Raw genomic sequence first — 20,168 nt, 5'->3', positions numbered from 1 at the left:
TTTGAGTACAAGTACAAACACAATATACGACACACCACCAGATCAAGCCTATGAAAGTACAGGTGTCAACAGGCCCCACGCAGGAGGCACAAATCAAGCCCACGCAGGGGCAAACTATCAAGCCCACGTAGCCCTGTTTTATAATGATAACATCCAATAGTATTCATTAACACTATGTTCGGTAAAGCGGGCTCATTGTGCAGCCCGCTTCCCCAAACATAGCCCTGCTTCTCATATGTCAACCGAACTCACGGTGGTGTTTGGCACAACGGATCGCTAACGAATTGGCTTTTCATTCCGCTATGTCAAACAGGTAAGCCTTTTTAATGGCCCAAGGCTTACAGTGAGCGTCACCGTAAGCCTTGAGGCTCAAACCATCAAACACAAGTGACTAAAGAATATCATAAATAGCTGTCTCGCATTGGCCATCAAACACAAGCGACTAAGAACATCATAAACAGGATCTATACAAGGAAAAACCAAGACCTAGAGCATCTTAGCATATTTATGGGGAGAATACCGGCCACACAAAAAACAAAACAAAAGTATCGAAGCAGAAAGTATATGCAAACAGTTAATCGAACAGCTATAGTAAACAAAGATCATCAGGAGCAGGAGAAGCCAAAGGTTTCCTCGCCAGAATATCATACCTAGAGAGCTTGGAGCCGTCAAAACTAGAGAGCTTGGCTGAAGAAGGGAACTGTGAAACGCCGGGAGGATCTTTGGCCGTGGAAGAGAAGGGATGATCTTTGGTGGTGGTGATTCAGATGGAAGGCATCGGAGGGGGTTTGCAGATGAGGAGGAGAAAGTATGATTTTTTGACCTGACAGAGTAGATGTAAAAGGACCATGAAGATAATTCGAGAAAGAAAAGTGTGTATAGTTCTTTTGGATTAATAGCTTGTGTTTTTTTCTTAATTTTGTTAATTGTGTTATCGGGTGGAAATTTGTGTCCGATAATGACCTAGTAACTAACATTGTTTCCCATTTAAGTATATGTATTAGCCCACTTGACTCTTCAGTCATTTGGTATTTCCTTCCATGGCAGCATTGTGTTTGCACTCTGCAATGAGTTATATACTAGTTCTGCTAAGTTTTGACATGTAACTTTGTCATAACTTCATGTTACGGGTGCAAAGATAGTAAGTGGGACCATATTAGTTAATCTTGCTCTTACTAGCAAGCAGCAGCATGTGCATTACATAATGATAAGACGTGTACATTCCATGACTTAATTTTGTGTTTTTACAAGAGTCAACAGCATTTTGCATTTGAAACCTGACTTGCTTGTCCCTTTATCCCTTCTGGATCATATTTGATAAGATCGGAGATTCAGCTCTCTGCTTGGGTTTGCTGGCCTTATTTATCGATCAATTAGCAGGTTAGTAGGTTCTCCCAAGGGCATAGTTCTCTGTTTTGAGGCTTTGACTTTCTTTGATGTCTCAATTTTATCTTCCATGTCATGTAGATATGCGGTTCTCAATTCTTCCTCTTCCGTGGGTATGTTGGGGTTTCCCTCCTCAGCCCTGCGATGCACAATCTTTGGATTTGGAGGGTACAACTCACTGATGCTTGTCTAATTTAGACCAAGAAGAACTGATTATCCTAGATCATAACCTATTTAATACAATTTGCAGGGCACTGGCAATGCAAACTTCTACTTTGCAACTGCAATGGCCTATGCATGCTTTCAGGTTCTTGCTTGTACTGTGTTATTTTTAAACAAATTTATGATATACCGTGTCTTACATAGCCTGTAAAAAATTTATGAAATATCCTGCTATTAGGGCATCTTAGTGAACCAAACTAAGCTAGTGCTGTCAACACGTTCTCGCCATCATAATTTGATATTCTTTTGGCCCATCACAAGCATAGGTGATGAGAAATTATTTTTGAACTGCTATTGGTATTTGTCAATTTGCTATATTACACTGTCCATTAACCTAGGCTTAAATGTCAACAGATTTTTGACTAGCAATTAAAATATATTGATGATTTTGATTTGAAAGTTTTTTTTTTTGTTGGCAAATTTGGGGCATGCCATTGAGTCTTTGAAGCAAACACTGAGGAGGAGGGATTAACAACTCTAGGTTATACAGGAATCAGAGGATATTTTACTGACTAGAACACAATATTACAAGAACAGTAACCAGTTTCTGGAAATCACTTCCAGAGGAGGGAGAATCACACTCCCGAATTTTGGACTATAGCTAGTTTCAGTGCGAACAGTACCCAGAGGAAAAAAAGGACATAAAGAAAGTTGTCTTCATCAACCAAAAGTGTCCCCTCTTTCTTAGCTTCCACCCTTTAAGGCAAACTAAGATGAGACAAGGGACAGGGCATAAACTTGGGCCCTTAAACATTATACTTCAGTGGCCCCAACTGTTGGGCCTGGAACTACCTCTTGCCCTGCACCACTTGCACCAATTCTCTCCCAATTTGAAGAAGACGCCCCTGGCGATAAGTTGGCAAGGAATTGTTCGAGTAAGCCTGGGCACAAAGAGTGTAGTTGGGAATCAATCATTCATGTCGCTTCCGTCAATGGTTTGTCACGCCATAAAACAAGGAACTTGTCATACCCACCACAACGAGTAGAGACAAATTGGTGATCCAAGATTTCCGCCGGAAGCTCAGCTTGGGTCTACGGAGGTGGTAAATATGGTGCCGACAACGTTTGGACGGTGAGGGGTGGACTGAGGGTAAGGTCCTCAATATTAAAATAGAACTAATCTTCAACGTGTCCGGCAGGTCGATTAAGTAAGCATTAGGGCCCAATTTCTTCATAATATGGTAAGGCCCTGCCTTACGTGCATGGAGCTTATGGTATACACCAGAAGGAAAGCGCTCAAGCCACAATCTGACTAGAACCCACTCACCCACTTGGAAGTCCTCTTGGCGTCGATGAAGGTCCTTGTGTTGTTTGTATTTATCATTATTCAAGATGATATTTCGCTTAACTTCCGCATGAACTGACTTGATATGGTCTGCGAATTCCAAAGCCAGTTCGCTAGGACGAAGCGTGCTAGGAAGAGAATGGAGGTCCATGGGAGTTTTGGGTTGGAGACCATAAGCAGCTTCAACAGGGGAACAACCAATAGTGCGGTTGGTTGAGCTATTAAAAGCAAATTCGGCCACAGGAAGAATACTGTCCCACGAATTGCCTTGATCATGGATCAAACATCTCAAGAGGTTGCCCGAACTACAATTAACGACCTTCGTTTGTCCATCGGTCTGCGGATGGAACGCACTTGAATATTTCAGCGTGGTACCCAACTTGATTCATAAAGTCTTCCAAAAGTAGCTCACGAACTTGCTATCTCTTTCAGAAACTAAGCTCAAGGGGAGCCCGTGTAATCGAATGATCTCTCTGAGAAACAAAGAAGCAATGCGAGAGGCATCATGGGTGCGATTACAAGCTACGAAGTGTGCCATTTTAGAGAAACGATCCACTACCACCATAATAGAATCATGGCCTACGGCTGTCCGAGGTAAGCCCAACACGAAATCCAAGCTCAAGTGTTCCCATGGGCGGTCGGGTACCTGTAGGGGTATATAAAGTTCGGTGTTGTGCTTGCCACCTTTATTCAACTGGCAGGTGCGACACTGCTTCACAATCTTAGAGACATCACGCCGCATATGGGGCCAAAAGAAACGATCCCCCACTAAAGAAAGAGTCTTATCAATCCCAAAATGACCTGCTAATCCCCCCTCATGTAACTCCAGGATAAGAAACTCACGAATAGACCCCGCAAGGACACAAAGCCGTAACCCTCGAAACAAAAATCCACGTTGGAATATATAGTCACCCATGGGTGATGTTCCCCCATCTTGAAGAATTCTCCAAGGTTCTGCAAAGTCAGGATCAGTTTCATATTGATGAGGAAAGGCCTCAAATCCAGTAACAATGGCTTCAAAAATAGCAAGTATATGTGCTCGACGACTCAGCGCGTCAGCGACCCTATTGTCTTTGCCGACCTTGTGTTTAATCACGAAGTTGAATTGCTGCAAGAAATCAAACCAGCGGGCATGCCGGGCATTGAGTTTCCTTTGAGACTGAAGGTGGCGCAAGGAGTCGTGATCGGTGAACAAGATAAACTCACGATAAACTAGATAATGTTTCCAGTGCTTGATTGTTTGGATCAGGGCATATAACTCAACATCATATGTAGAATAGCGCCGGCGACACTCGTTGAGCTTCTCACTAAAGAAAGCAATCGGGTGCCCACCTTGGCTAAGCACTCCCCCAATACCGATGTGTGAGGCATCGCAAGACACTTCAAAAACTTGATCAAAGTCAGGGACCTGAAGAATGGGTGTTTGGGTCATCAATTTCTTAATAACACTGAAGGCTTCATTGGCGACTTCGGTCCATTGAAAAGTGTCAGACTTGAGACATTCAGTTAATGGTGCCACAAGAGAGCTGAATCCCCTTATGAATCGACGATAGAAAGTAATTAAACCATGGAAACTCCGAACATCAGAAATACTCGCTGGAATAGGCCACTCAAGAATGGCACGAGTTTTATCTGGATCCGCCTCAACCCCATGGTTAGAAATAATGTAACCCAAGAATGACACACGCTGTTGGAGGAAAAAGCATTTCTTGCGATTGACAAACAATGCCTGATCCTGCAAAATTTGGAACACAAGCCGCAGATGCAAAAGGTGATCAGCAGTAGTCTTACTAAAAACAAGTATATCATCAAAATAAATGACGATAAATTTTCCTATATATGCCCGGAATGTGTGGTTCATTAGCCTCATGAAAGTGCTAGGAGCGTCGGATAACCCGAATGGCATCACAAGCCACTCATAGAGTCCATCACGGATTTTGAACGCGATCTTCCATTCATCGCTGGGTCGAATTCGCACTTGATGGTACCCCTTTTTGAGGTCAATATTCGAAAAAATCTTTGCTCCGCAGAGCTGATCAATGAGGTCATCAAGCCGCGGAATTGCGAATCGATACTTGATAGTGAGTTTGTTGATAGCCCGACTATCCACACACATTCTCCAAGTCCCGTCTTTCTTGGGTGTAAGAAGAGCTAGGACAGCGCAAGGGCTACTGCTTTCTCGAATGAAACCTTTACACAAAAGTTCCTCTACTTGCCTCCGTAGCTCAGCATGTTCTTTGGGGCTCATTCTGTAAGCAGGCAGGTTTGGCAAGCTGGACCCAGGCACAAGATCAATGGCATGTTGAATGGTTCGCATGGGGGGTAAATTATTTGGGAGATCGTCCGGCATCAAGGACTCAAATTCTTGTAGAAGCTTGACCAAGTCGGCATTAGGAATCGTTTCAACAGAAGTTTGGGTATTGGCCCCATGACCCACTATTAATAAACACAGTTGGGACTCATTACAAGCTTCCTCAAATTGGGGTAAAGTCAAGAGTTGAGGTTGAACTGACAGCTGGGTCGTGGAGCTCAGTGGCTTCATCGGACGTAGAACAATCTTCTTACCGCTGTCTAAGAAAGTATAGGTATTAGCCCTCCCATGATATGTTACATCACGATCATACAGCCATGGCCGGCCCAGGAGAAGTTGGCATGCTGTCATAGGGAGAACATCACACTGAACCTCATCTTTAAACTTGCCCAACGAAAAGTTAATCACACATTGGAATTTAACGGGTATGGGGGTGTCATTCACCCAACTAACGCGGTATGGTCGTGGATGAGCAATCATAGCTAACTTCATTCTCTTCACAAGGCCTTCATCAACCACATTCATGCCACTTCCATTGTCAATGATCACATTAATTGCCCCCTTGGCAAACTCCACTCGAGTATGGAAAATATTAGTTCGCAACCAACTAGTGTCACTGTCCTCCTGCATTGTACTCGTGAGAATTCCCCGAATGACACAACTAGGAAGAGTAGATGCCTCTAGCTCCTATTCTTCTTCAGTTTGTTCAAGCACTAATGGGTCTGGTTCCTCCACTTCCTCAGGAGGCAGACGGAGCAAATCACTTTCGCACACTAATGCCACCTTTTGGTTCTTAGTTGGACACAACACAGCATAATGCCCCCGACCATTACATTTATAGCACCGGGGACCCGAAGAATCCATTACCTTCTCAATGGGTTTACCCGAGGCGGAGGTGCGTAATGGACCAGTGGCAGGATTTTCTGGCCTACTCCGCATGTTTCGAACATCACCAGGCCTAGAATCCAGCACGTTGAAATGTGATTTGTATGAAGAAGACTTCAGTTGGGTCTCTATCTCCTTCGCAATCTGGTGGGTCTCTTCCAAAGTGTTGATGGACAATTGCATGGACAGCATATGACGCTTGATCTCATCATTGAGGCCGTTAATGAAACGAGTTAACGTTTGCTCTTCATCTTCGGTAACACCACTACGCACACTGAGATCATGAAACTGGTGCGCATACTCGTCCACAGTGGAACGGTCTTGTCATAGGTTAAGCAAAGCACGGAATTTTAATGCCCTGTAATTCTTAAGTAAATATTTCTTGCTCAAACGGCCCTTCATAACCTCCCAATTGGTGATAGGAGGTTGTTGATTTTGGTAAAGCTGCTCTTGGACATTCATCCACCAGACTTTGGCCGCCCCCTTCAATTTTGCTTTCACCAGCTGGACCTTAGCCCACTTCGGAACATGATACCATTGGAGATACTCCTCAACAGTAGTCAACCAGTCTGTAAATTCATTGGGCTCGACATTGTCGGAGAAGTCGGCCACCTCTAGTTTTACCCGACGAGACACATCAGCGTGAGGGTCGTAATTTTTAGGGAAACTGACGGAATCAACATGATCCCTGCCTTGGTAAACAGGGTTGAAAACACCTCCTTAGGAAGGGATGGAAGTATCCCGAGGGTACTCTGGTTGAAGGTGAGTTGGAGGTTGGGGATAAATATGATGTGGAGGGGTTTAAGGGTGCCGGTAGGGGAGGCGATATTGGAGGGGAGGTGGATACTGTTGTAAGGGCGGTGGGTAGGGTTGGAGAGGGGGTGGGTACGACTGTATGGGAGGTGGTTCAGGATAGCATGGAGCGGTTATGGGGGGTCGCGGAAACTGGGAATGAAAGTGTGGTGGTGGGGGTCGAGGAAGGTGGTTGGTGGGACCCATATTGGCAGGGGCAAACGGTGGAGGTGGAGGTGGAGGTGGAGGTGGGGGAGGGGGTGTATTGACAGCCAGAGGATCTTCTGGATCTGCCAAGCCTGCTGGACTAGAGGCTCTGCTCCCTTGATATGGGGTAGTACTTGTCTCAGGAAGAACATTGGCACCCTCCGGTAGAGTGGGATCTGGGGCAACTCCCTCAGGACCATTGAGATCCGCTGGAAAAACATGCTCCCAGAGTGTGTCCAGTTTGTCCGACATTAAATCCAGACGTTGGACCATCGATTCCATGAGTTACTCCAAGCGGGATTCTGGGGCCCCATATTGTCGACCGCCGCGTGTAGTACTCATAGCAGACACACGCTATGCTCCGATACCAAATTGAAGCAAACACTGAGGAGGAGGGACTAACAACTCTAGGTTATACAGGAACCAGAGGATATTTTACTGACTAGAACACAATATTATAAGAACAATAACCAGTTTCTGGAAATCACTTCCAGAGGAGGGAGGATCACACTCCTGAATTTTGGACTATAGCTAGTTTCAGCGCGAACAGTACCCAGAGGAAAAAAAGACATAAAGAAAGTTGTCTTCATCAACCAAAAGTGTCCCCTCTTTCTTAGCTTCCACCCTTTAAGGCAAACTAAGATGAGACAAGGGACAGGGCTTAAACTTGGGCCCTTAAACATTATACTTCAGTGGCCCCAACTGTTGGGCCTGGAACTACCTCTTGCCCTGCACCACTTGCACCAGTCTTGGCAGCTATTGATCTAGCTAATAGACCTGCCAAATACATTCCCTCATTACTTCCTAATGTTCACCGACTTCCTTGGTAGATCATTTTGGTGGTTGAGAGTGTCAATGCGACGCTGAACCATGACAGGAGGCTAAGAAAGCTATCTACCATGAAGCTTGGTGATGGCAAATCTTAGAACATTTCCGGCAACCAAAGTTGCAAATTTCCCATCATCAGCTGCTCAATTTGCTCCACGGTCATTAGCTTCCCGATCTCTTAAGCTAAATCAGTTCTTACATTAACCTCTTTCTGCCATTGTCAATTGGCATCATCTTCATGGAGTGAAGGTGGACAGATTTCATCGCATTGCATCTTGGCCAATTTTCGGATAAATTTCTGCTGTATCACTACAGAGGTTGCATTGCATATGTATCTAAACAGCTGGATATACAGTTTTTTTTTTCTTTTGGCATTTAGTTTTTTGCTTAAATATAGCATAAGTTAGGAATGGTGAATATATTCCTAACTTATGCTATAGAACTGGATGCATATAGAACAAAGTGCTTTTTGGCAGAAAGCTTATTTGATCCATAAGCTAGGAATGGTGAATATATTCCTAACGTATGCTATAGAACTGGATGCATATAGAACAGAGTGCTTTTTGGCAGAAAGCTTATTTGATCCCACTGTTCTACACTTCTATTGCCACAACTCACACGGTGGCAGACCAGTCATACAAGAACCATGAAGAAACAAGTACCACTAAATAATGCTAAACCCTCAACCCAAATCTTAAATTATAAACCCCAAACACTATAACCTAGACTTGCAATCCTAAATTTTAAACTCTAAATCATAAATTCTAAACCGTAAAACCTAAACTCTACAGAATCCTAAATCCTAAACCTCAAATCTTAACCCCCAAACATAAAACCTGAACTCTAAATCCTAATTTTTTTTAAGTGAATATTGCATCAAATAAAGAGAAATATATACAAAGTAAGTCTTAAATACCCAAAACCAATGAAAATTACAAGCAAAAGAAAACAATGACTCCATCTCAATGGGAAAACAAATCCCATAGAAATCACAAAGAAATCTCCATCCTATACAAAATAATAGAAGAGACCGTCTTGTATGGTTCAAAAGCCAACAACCGCAGCAGTTGGATCCTTTATTAGGACCCCTGCCCATGCGATGAAGCTCGTTTCCATCGAAACTAAGCAATAAGCACTAAGAGCTGTGCAAAAAGTTCTTCGCCCAAAAACAGGCCCATGCCCAACAATGATATAAGCACCATACAGTAGCAAACAAAGCCCAAAGAAAGCCTTAAAGGGTGCCCCTACCCATAAAAACAAGTTTGATGAGCTTTATCAGCGCAGTTGGGCCTTTGATAATTTTCTCCATGGAGAGCTTATCAAGCTCAAACTTGAAAAATTTTCTGGTATACCCCATCATCTTTGTCTCAATAAATTTCTGTCTCAAATCTCAATAGTCAATAGGAGATCCTATATAAAACAGCGAACTAAAACGTCACCCCCCCCTCCCCCCCCCCCCCACCAAAAAAAGGGCTTTGACCGTACGATTGAAGCCGTATGGGGCATCACAATATTGAAGTTTTCATTCCTATCTCATACACGGGTCAGCATCCAGTTTCCTGTGGGACCCCTGTATCCCTCACATTAAACCAAACATTGACCCGAATGTCAACTTTGTGATCCACGAGCGTTGGAATTATGTACCTGAACTGGCCAATTGGTCAAAGAACTTGCCTTAGTTGACCAAGTCTCCTACTACTCGTCAAATCCATGTGCTCCGCTCCGGGCCAGGCCATCGAAGACATATTTATGCCACGTGTAAAAACGAACTGCCATCAGATAATACAAAACACCGACCAGCTTTTTTGACAAATGTTTGACTAACGAGTTCCATGCTCAATGATCCCTTTGTACAGATTCTTTGTTTGGAACACGGCATTGCAGGCTATACCTGCTACGATCAATCCCATCAAAATCACTCGAGATTTCTGGACGACCTGATGATACCCTTTGGATATGTTTTCAGTATGCAGAGAGCGGCTACGTCTGCAATCTTTTTCAGTTCCGTGCTGCACAAATAGCTCAAGTCTTGGACTGCCACTGCATGTGACTAGTGATTGCCTTTCAGACGTTCAAAAGACCTAAAAAGTACTAGCTCTTAATAAACTTGGCTTACTATAAAATTAATTATATGATTAATAAGACATAATGAAACAGTTATTCTTGTAACCAATCCCCTAATCCAATTCCGGGAATTGGGTCTGGGACCCAAATTGTAAAGCAGATACTTCAACTCCCTATGAGGTATGACGACGTCGTTTTCTCATGATATTTTACGGTCAATAAGGTAATTATGTTGTCAAACCAACGTCTTATTTTCTGAGATTTAGTTACAACAACTGATTTGTTCAGTTACTTTGATTCCGGGGGTTTGCATCTGCTCCGATGGACTTCTCAGCTGCTTCGTTCAGTAATCAGTAGGTAGTGAAAAAGACGTGCTTTGACAAAAAAGCTTCTACAATTTTACACAAACTTCGTTATCTTTTTGGAGAAGTATCACACAAGTTGTGTACCTTGTAAAACGGATCGATTGAATCATCTTATTTTTTTTAGTCATTAAAGCTCCTCTACTTGTAAGAATGGGCTCCATTAGCCCTTGTATGATTTGACAAAAAATAATTATATGGCTATTAGTTTAAGAAAATATATATGACTTGTAATATGTGAAAAATATATGACTTGTCATTAGTGATAAAAAAAAAAGAGTAGAAAATTTAGGTAAGGTTTTCAATAGCCAATTCAGCTCTGTTATAATGGAAGTTAACGTGAAGGGTATGTTTAGCCCATTTTTTAAAGTACGAAGGCTTGAATGACCCGAAAAAGTGTAAAAAGGGCTCGATCGATCTGTTTTGTAAAGTATATGAGCTTCTGTGATACTTCCCCTAATAAAAATATACAAAACACATGTTTTTATTAGGGGTGATAAAAAAATCAATTTCGTGTCAGATAACAACATGTGTTTACGAAATATTTATATGTCTGAATCGTAATCCAGATTGAATTTCAGACATAATCAATTGAACATATTCGAATTGGTTTAAATTTAGATAAATAAACCGGATAATAATCTAATCCGAATTAGTATTCATAAAAACAAACCGAATAAAAATGTTGTGTTGGAACTCAGATTTTTTATATATAATTTATGTTGAAACTTAATTTAATTTAAATGGGACAAATTTGTTTTTTTTGGACTTTTGTCACTCTTATTGTAGTCCTTTTCGATTGTAATTGACACGTCCTCACTTAAATAGAGCATATTAACGATGCATGTGAAATGCACGCTCTAGAGGGCGATTTGTTTTTCACTTTCACCAGTATAAAATTCGATGGTAATTGCTTTCGCAATCGTGGCCGTATAGATAGATTTCCGTATTTATATGCACAATCTTCTTGTACTTCACTGCCAAACCGAAGCCTTGTTCACACTTCATAGTCCTCTTTCTCTTTCCTGTGTAGAATGCAGCACTAAAACCATTTTCTGTCTATCAGCGCCACTAACCGGAAAATGGGCAAAGCCACCAGGTGGTTTCGGGCCATTTTGGGCCTGAAGAAGTCCGACACGCCGTCTTCACAATCCACCACTGCCCGTTCCAAAGAGAAGCGTCGGTGGAGCTTTGTCAAATCATACCGGGAAAGAGAAAACCACATCCACAACAACGCAACTGCCAAAACAGGTTCTCTGTACGCGCCAGAGGCTGTGACAATCCAGGAGTACGAGAAAAAGGATGAAGAGGAGGACGACGCGAACAACCACGCGATCGCAGTGGCGGAGGCGACAGCCGCGGTTGCGGAAGCTGCTGTTGCCGCGGCACATGCGGCGGCGGAAGTAGTTAGGCTTACCAGCAGTGGCCGGTGCACGACTAACAATCACCTTATGTCGTACGCTAGCGGGAATCTCGGGGTCCCAACAGGATTCGAAGCGTCGGCCGTTAAGATACAAGCCGTTTTTCGAGGCTACTTGGTAGGGAATTTGTTCTCTATTTTTTTTTTCTCTTCATTCCATTATTCTCTGTTTCGAGTTTCAATGCTCTTACTGGATTAACACCAGGCTCATTTTAGCACTCTGAACATTACTTCCCCCGTTGACACGTGTCCCTTCGTCTACATTTGGCCTCTGGTTCACCTTCCACATCACGAGCTTGCCTAGATCTTTTATGTGCTTGTTTATTTGCTACATTTGTTGTTCCTGCAAGATTCTAAGGGCATTATCGTATTTTACCAGTTTTATCATCTGAGTTGTTCAGTTGTAGGTTTTTCACTTTTTGTCAATTACTTACAGTGCCGTGTAGTCTGCACTAGTAAATGGAGAAGTTACTGTCGAGTTTCCTATTGGAGAGGTCACTATTATACATCGGGGTGCGCATTGCACTCTCAATCCCAAAAGCATGGTTGCCTGGTTGGCCTGATTTCCTTTTTCGTTGCCATGGCTTTTTCAACAATTAATGTATAGAAATCAGTTCTTGTACATTTTAAGTACATTTTACTCACAAGAGTTGGCTCTATTGACAAACGACTGTCTTCGGCATATGTGTGCTTGATGTTTTATTACAATGAGAAACATATCTTCACATGGCTTTGGCCTAGTCGGGCCGGTGTTTTGATCTAGTCCAGGGGTCTCAAAGTGTCCATTCGGTTAGAGATTTCTCAGGTTAACAAAAAAAGGTATATTATTAGATGTCACATGTCATGGTTGCTGTTATTTTATCCCGTCTGTGAGGTGGTTATTGTAATTACATACCACTTGGTCTTTTAAATGTCGGTGAGGCTGTTGAAGAAGATATGTTATTAAATAAAGATAATTTGTTTGTATGCAGAGGTAGATATCTTACCTACTGGGGACAGCAGCTTGATTTGGTTCTTGGACGTACTAGTTTTCCACTTTAAAGCATAGTTGGCCATAATAATTAAGAAAGTAGATTCTTTTTGTAAATTTTCACCTTTGGTAATATTTTAGCTTTCTGTGGAAGATCAGGATCACAATTTTTGGTGGGTGTAGGGGCTAAAAGCTGATTACTGGGGTTTGTTTCCTTCCTTAAGTGCAAATGCATGACTTTTTGGAGATAAAGTTGCGGGTTGGTTGGGGAATGGGGAGTGATTTATTTAATGTTGCTTCTCTCTAGTCCCCATTGAGATGTCTTTGTCTTATTGATGCCCAGTTCAGACTTCCATTGGAACCTAGAATTGATATATATAATATCATTACTTAACTTAAAGGTTACTGTTGCCTTTGAATTCTGATTGTGTTGTATATACAGCATTGGGTGTGAATAGTTATATAGTTGTCTAATGGGTTGTGATTCAACTTTTGGTCACTTTTATTTTGGTCAAGTAAGTCGTTAGTTGCGAAATCTGCTTCAATTAATTTTGATGATTAACAATGCCAATTGTTGCTTAGTGTGTTAAGTACATCGTTGATTGGGGATTGGTTTGAATGCTATGGATGCTTACTTAGTTTCCTGAATTTTGAAGGCAAGGAAAGCATTGCGAGCGTTAAAAGGATTGGTCAGGCTTCAAGCGTTAGTAAGAGGTCACATTGAGAGGAAACGAACTGCTGATTGGCTGCATAGGATGCAGGCATTGATGCGAGCCCAGGCACGAGCTAGAGCAGGTCGAGTCATGACAGTGGTCGAGTCCTCCCATTCAAGTAGCAAGTCGTCTCATTTGTACCAACCTGTAAGAATTGTTTAAAGTTCTCTCCAAAAGTTGAATTCTCTCTCAAGTTAGCTTTCATAATTTACATCTGTGGGCTCCTTTTACTGTATAGCTCCATCTAATCCAAGTCTTATTTGCTCTTCCTTTTTTTTTCTTCTCCATGCTTTTAGTTTATTATTATATATAGATGAAGTTATTGTCAAACAAAAATTGTAGAAAATATTTGAAAAGATTCTCAGTATAATGTCCTGATTGAAACATTATGTAGGCCCTGTAGCATTGCGTGTGCGGGCAGGATTAGTGGCATTTCTTAGTTATTTTTATGGGGTCAAAGAAATGCTTAAACTATAACAACACTGCTTTTTCTTCGCATATATATATATATGGGATGCAGTATGCACATGGAAATTCAATTTACTACGCATGATTTAAATCTATAACCAGGACCGTTTGAAAATTCCGCCTCTTGCTGATGTATGCTTTAAAGTTGCCATTACAATATATGAAGGTGCCTATAATGCTTAACAGCAGTTTATTTAAGATAATTTCACTCTTTAATTAATGGTCTCTATTAAAATTGCGATTATTCAATTGTTTACTTGCTTCATTATGCTGCTATGGCTGTTGGCGCAGGGTCCACCAACCCCTGAAAAATTTGAGCGTCTCCTTCGAGCCAAAGGGACCAATTGTGAACGGCCATCACTGCTCAAGGTATGCCTTTACTCATTCTCTTCTCGTCTCCCTAATCATGAGTAATATATTATGAATTTACATTGGCATATCTGCAGAAGAATGGGTCAAAATCTACTGGAAGGGTCATTGTTGATCAGGACAAACCACAATCAGCTCCAAGCTGGTCCGATCAGACGGATGAACGATTATGTGACCAACGAAGGACCTCAACAAGATCCAAATCAGTGGATGATGAGAATTGTGACAAGATCCTTGAAATTGATCATCTAAAATCCCACTTGTCGAAACGCAAGAACCTCTTCCATTCTTCTCCTCACTTAGCTGTAGCTTCGGAGCAATATAGTCGTAGCTTCACTGCTTCGAAAGACACCACAACCCATCAAACTGTCCAAAGCTCATCTTCTTGTGAAGTTCAATCCGTAAGCTCCATGAAACTCCCCATCCATGACGTGGACGAAGGCGAGTTCTGCACGGCTGAAAATAGCCCCCAGTTCTTGACTGCATCATCAAGAGGTGGTTGCTCTAGAAGCCCATTCACTACTCCAACTAAAAGTGATGCTTCTATTAGCTACCTGAGTGAGTTCTCTGACCATCCTAACTACATGTCCTATACAGAGTCTTCGAAAGCCAAAGTGAGATCCCTCAGTGCTCCCAAACAAAGACCTCAATATGAGAGATCAAGCTCAACTAAGAGGTACTCAATTCATGGTTTTGGTGAATTAAGGTATAGTGCCCAGAGGACTTCTGCCCTGCAAGCAAATTTTGCTAGTAAAGGATATCCTGGATCGGGCCGCCTGGACAGGCTTGGAATGCCTGTTGGATACAAATACTAGAGAGAATGTTGTAGGATTTCATTTCTTTCTGTTTGACCTAATCTTGCTAACCATGTACTTGAGATATTAGGCCTGTTTCACCTTTGTGTTTGTGTTCATACATGTCAACTGCTCCAAGGTTACAAGAATTTATGTCAACTGAGGTATCAGGCCTGTAAAATCTTTCAGTGGTTTGATTTTGCTTTAACAAAAAATTGTTGATTTGATGTGGTTAAATTAGCTGTTTGAATGAATCTCTTCGAGCACGAGCATGGAAGGTTGCAAGTTCTAACACATAATACTCTGGCGTGATTTGGGGTTTTTTCCGCACTGACATAAGCACGGTAAACATGCCAGGGTAGTCGCCAACAAGAATGACATAGACAATGATATTGGTTACCAGTGTAGACACAAAACATATATACCAATGTCAGAAAATATGCATGTACACAACCATATGTATAAAGTGTGTATATAAAATGTACACAACCATATGTATAAAGAATTTTAAACCAAGGTTGAGACAAAGTAAACAAGGATGTCTGAAATTCTCTCTCATTAGTTTCCGCACTTCCATCTCGAGGTGGGCACGCAGCTCAGGTAATGGCACCAACTACAGTGATCATTCCCGTTCACTCCTCTGAACAGCAACACCAACCCAACTGTGAAACTGCATTGTTTTAAGAAGGTAATCTTGAATTTTAGTTTTTCCCATCCCAACCAAATCCATATATATGCTCATCAATTTGTACCTTAAAAAAACTTGCGAGGACAGAAGGAATAAATATGATAGCAACATATCACACAACTTGGGACCGGAAGATTAGAATAACCGAGAACACAATAATTAGACGGATGAAACTGATCTACCAAAGCTAATTTATTCAACAACTGAAATGATCATAGGAATGACAACCCAACAATTTTCTACACATCTACCTCTCTTGTAAATCCCCACCTACCGACATGACCCCCAAATATGTTGCTTCCAACTGGAAAAAGACATTTTATTCCCTTCATATGTTCCGTTCCCTCCCACCTGGTCCTCCCTAACCAGTTACCTCATAATTCTCAACAAATTAATCAATAATGTAATGGCTCCATTCTAAAGGGTAGATGGACGTTTAGGCACCCTCAGAGCGGTAATAAACCAATGGTGTTTCAAATTCAAGAGTGACAGAAACTAAACATGGATAACTTTATTCAGCAAAATGCCCAAATGCTCAATTAGGACGAGGGGATCTGCACTTACCCAACAATTAGTAGAACCACAGCAACCACCCAGAGCACGTACTGATAAACTGTGTACTTGGATTTGATGCGAGCATTAGCAGGAAGATTGCGGCTTTCTGCCCACCCAAACTGAGGACGCAGCAGAAAAACGAAGCCCAAGAGAAAGCCCGACAAGAATCCTCCAATGTGTGCGAAGTTGTCAACATGAGGAAGAATTCCTACAGCTAAGTTGATAGCGATGATGATAATGAGTGTTATTAGCGCAGCCGCCTAGAAGAGAGAAAAAGGAGGAGTTAAGAACAGCAAAAGACATAGAAGAATACTACCAGCACAGAGCTGCATGTGAATTTCTTTCACCGTTGAGGCGAATAGTATAATTCATCTAAAAAACCATGTCTCCAATGACAAAGGTAAAAATTTATATATTTGTTCATCAAGGAGCCGTAAACCTGTTTACGATAAAGAAGAGAGAGGGAGGGAGAGAGGGAGATTTTAATTAAAAAGATTGCTTTAGTCTCCGCCCCACTGGTTTTTTGTCTGACGGTTACTTATGAAAGTACCTCAGTTCTTCCTAAAGCAAACTTACAAACGTAATATTTATCTTAATAGAAACAACGGATATTCACCTTATTAGTATAGATGGTCCAGTTGGTAAGAAGCTCTGATAACATTGCTCCAAGAAGTCCAAACAAGGCACCCGAGGCACCAACAGAGATATTCTTTTGAATGAAAAGAGCAGATAGTACGCTTCCACCTAATCCCGATAACAGGTAGATTATCCCAACTCGTACTGCAAGATGTATTCCAAAAAACACATCAGGATGGATGAAAATCATGACCGGCGACAAAACTTAGGTAGAGCACATTTCAAGAACAGTTGAGTAGGCATGTACATCATGACTTCCACAAAAAAACTATAATCATTTTGACATATGCACCGATTACAGTTTCAGCCATGTAAAGGAAGAAAAGGCAAACATACCGAAACCAAACTGTTGTTCAAGGCGAATCCCAATAAAAACCAAGCTCAACATATTAGCAAGCAGATGGATAACACCCGCATGCAACCAAATACATGTGATGAGTCTCCATCCTTGATTACCATGCGCAACCTTGTTCCACTCCAAAGCTCCCATTTTTTCCAATCTGCACAGTTAGAGTAGAACAGAACAATAAGAATGCCATTATTACGAAATAAAAAGCGAGAGTAGGAAGTGTGTGGAAAGGTAAAGGACACAAACTCAACCATGCTTTCGGCGTTCAAACATTCAACTAAACTGAATAGGTGACAACCGACACATTTGTCGACAAAGGTGAAACAATTGTTTAGTAATTTAAGTGGTTATAGATAACATAACTAGATTTGAAGTGTATATGACTGCTGTTTTGTTTTCAGAAGATATTTACCCCATGACTTGGTCAGCTTCTCAGTAATATGGAATTTGGGATGATATATGTGCCTCTAGATTCTTTCATTGCAAAAACACAGCTATCAGTAACAATCAGTCACTACAAAGAATTATAACACCTGCTGAATCGTCTTTTTTTGCACCGAACAGAGAGTCAAAGAATCCACAAATGTAGTTCACATGTATATTAAGAAAAAAAAAGTTGATATGACCTGGGCAATCATCCCATTTGATATTCATATCTGAACCACCAGACTATGCTCTTTCTAATTTCCAAAAACATGCAGGCCACTAGTTTAAAAACACAGATATGGGGTGACAAACTAACAGGCGCTAAAATTTTGAGCTCATATAATTTCGAATTTTTTCTGAATAAAAAGAAAAATACGACAATAATAAAAGTAAAAGCTTTTACTAAAACCTTGATTTTGTTTTGTTTAGATCGTATAAGGTGCGAAGGGGATGCCACCCAAGTACAATATTATCCATCCAGATCAATCAAAAGTGCCAAGAAAATTCGAAGATTGAAATCACAACCACAAAAGTACTAAAATTTGAGAATTTTCAAACTCTCAAAAACATATTTATTTCTCTCAAAGCCAAATGTTTTGGCGAATAGCAAAACAAATCACTGTCAATAATTTTGTTCTCCATTTATAGATGTAATGAAAAGACCACACTTTAAGTTCAGTATCCAAGTTATCGAACATAACCCAAGACACCCCCCACCCCCATAAGGCTTATATGTACATTCACAAATTCCCCACCCCAACCGCAATGAAGGAGGTGAGACATGGGACATTGTAACACAGCAGTCCAACCTATCCTCCGAAGATGTTTATATTCATAAAGGAATTTTTTTCCAACATGGAGAAAGAAATCACTGGATTTGTAGTTTTATACGCTTTTTCAAGAAAATCACCAATGCCCAAAGTTTCAAAATCTTAAATGAGAGCCCTTTAATAGCCTCAACCTAAAATATACCTCTCATGGTGGCCTTCAAATGAACTAATCGTAGATGTATAAATCATCTCCCACAAAGAACTCATGTGATTGATCTTCCTGGAGGTATAATACTGTCATAATCTAACTAGTTATTGCCAGGAGGTTAATTTAACGTTCATGTCAATTCCTGCCAGACGGTTGGATCATTTGCAAATTTCAGTCTGGTTTGATTCACATCTCCATGATCTTAAGAAAATGAGGATGAAGAGAATCCAAAGAATTTATAAAAGTGGTCATTACAATGGGGCAGAAACAAAAAGAATTTTAGTGAAATCAAAACTGCAATGGACACAAGGATTTTTGTTAACCAAGAGACAAATCAAATCATGATATCTCAACAAAACAATAGAGAAACTTGTTTGATTCCAATTTAGATTTACACACAAACTAAAGCATTAGAGTTTTTTGGAATGTGAATATCATGACATCACAAAGGAATGCACATCCAGGTGAAACATATTTCCACAAAAAACTGGATTAAGAAGACGACAACAAAAGGCAATCAGGCTCCACAATTCCACATAAACAGCTGTAAATCATAAAATCAAATGGAAAAATAAAAAACAAAAGCAAAACAGAAGTACAGTCTCATAACCACCTAATAGCTAATGACAACTAATATCGTATAAAAACCAACTATCACAATAAAAACAACCAAGAGGGAAAACAAGAAGTACTAATTCTCCTAAAATTAACAGGCTAAAACCTCGATAATCCACTGTTCATTCACAAGAAAAACAACCAAGAGGGAAAAAACAAAAGGTACTAATTCTCCTACAATCAACAGGTCAAAACTTCAATAATCATGAGAAACACACAATATACCATCTCATAATTAACATAGGAAATCAATTCAATCCAATTCAAACAAAAAATCAAAACAAAACCCATATCAAATTTTGAGTTAGAAACATTAGAAGTTAACTCACGTGGAAGAAGAGGGACCAAATAAAGGGTTCTCCTTGAGAGGCTGGAAAGATAGCCTGCCAAGGAACTTGGCCACACAATTACCATCAAAACCCAGATTGTTCTTGGGGCAATTGTTCACATACATAGCCACAATTAATACAGCAACGTTTGCCACCACAATCATTGGCACAAGCCACGATGTCCATTGCTTCTCATGGGTCTCCACATAATAGTTCCCAGTTGGGTATCCGCCATTACCGTTGTAGTTGCTTCCTCTGCCTCCTCTTTTCGCTCCTCTCTCAAGATCGCCGCTTGCCATCAATTCTTGAATTGATGAATTCTCTCGCTACAGATTTCTCCTCTCCCTCTAACAATGATTAGAGATTGAAGAGATTCTGGTCTATATTGGATGAAAAAGACCGTATAACTGAAAAAAAAAAACAGAGAAGTGGCTTGGAAGGGAAAGAAATCGAGGGCAGGTAATGCAAAGACGACTTTTGTGTGTGATCGGTTTGTTTTAAGGTTGTAGATTTAAC

At 41.0% G+C, this 20,168-nt stretch overlaps 2 protein-coding genes across 2 annotated transcripts; one reads left to right on the top strand and one right to left on the bottom strand.

Moving 5' to 3' along the window:
- The first annotated feature begins 11,314 nt into the window (after nucleotides 1-11,314).
- Nucleotides 11,315-15,329, top strand: LOC119987334 (protein IQ-DOMAIN 14). Its single transcript, XM_038832213.1, has 4 exons — nucleotides 11,315-11,880; nucleotides 13,389-13,592; nucleotides 14,205-14,282; nucleotides 14,360-15,329. Exons 1-4 carry the CDS (start codon nucleotides 11,425-11,427, stop codon nucleotides 15,095-15,097), a joined length of 1,476 nt encoding a protein of 491 aa, XP_038688141.1. The 5' UTR covers nucleotides 11,315-11,424; the 3' UTR covers nucleotides 15,098-15,329.
- A 139-nt stretch (nucleotides 15,330-15,468) lies between these two features.
- On the bottom strand, nucleotides 15,469-20,168 carry LOC119987335 (RHOMBOID-like protein 2). Its single transcript, XM_038832214.1, has 5 exons — nucleotides 19,653-20,168; nucleotides 17,292-17,455; nucleotides 16,936-17,099; nucleotides 16,329-16,579; nucleotides 15,469-15,746 (listed from the first exon to the last, which is right to left on the bottom strand). The coding sequence occupies exons 1-5, from the start codon at nucleotides 19,949-19,951 to the stop codon at nucleotides 15,635-15,637; spliced, it is 990 nt and encodes a 329-aa protein (XP_038688142.1). The 5' UTR covers nucleotides 19,952-20,168; the 3' UTR covers nucleotides 15,469-15,634.

Source organism: Tripterygium wilfordii, chromosome 20 (genome assembly GCF_013401445.1).
Source record: "Tripterygium wilfordii isolate XIE 37 chromosome 20, ASM1340144v1, whole genome shotgun sequence".
Classification (NCBI taxonomy): Eukaryota; Viridiplantae; Streptophyta; class Magnoliopsida; order Celastrales; family Celastraceae; genus Tripterygium; species Tripterygium wilfordii.
The sequence above is the reverse complement of the archived record's forward strand: the minus strand, read 5'-3'. Positions and strand labels throughout refer to the sequence as shown.

What these genes read in the sequence shown, in the direction of transcription:
- LOC119987334 (XM_038832213.1), top strand. Translation starts at nt 11,425, where the DNA reads ATGGGCAAAGCCACCAGGTGGTTTCGGGCCATTTTGGGCCTGAAGAAG. An exon ending in CCGTTTTTCGAGGCTACTTG is followed by an intron (nt 11,881 to 13,388) that starts GTAGGGAATTTG and finishes TGAATTTTGAAG; the next exon opens with GCAAGGAAAGCATTGCGAGC. An exon ending in CGTCTCATTTGTACCAACCT is followed by an intron (nt 13,593 to 14,204) that starts GTAAGAATTGTT and finishes CTGTTGGCGCAG; the next exon opens with GGTCCACCAACCCCTGAAAA.
- LOC119987335 (XM_038832214.1), bottom strand. Translation starts at nt 19,951, where the DNA reads ATGGCAAGCGGCGATCTTGAGAGAGGAGCGAAAAGAGGAGGCAGAGGA. An exon ending in TGAACAACAGTTTGGTTTCG is followed by an intron (nt 17,100 to 17,291) that starts GTATGTTTGCCT and finishes TACATCTTGCAG; the next exon opens with TACGAGTTGGGATAATCTAC. An exon ending in GGACCATCTATACTAATAAG is followed by an intron (nt 16,580 to 16,935) that starts GTGAATATCCGT and finishes TCTCTCTTCTAG; the next exon opens with GCGGCTGCGCTAATAACACT.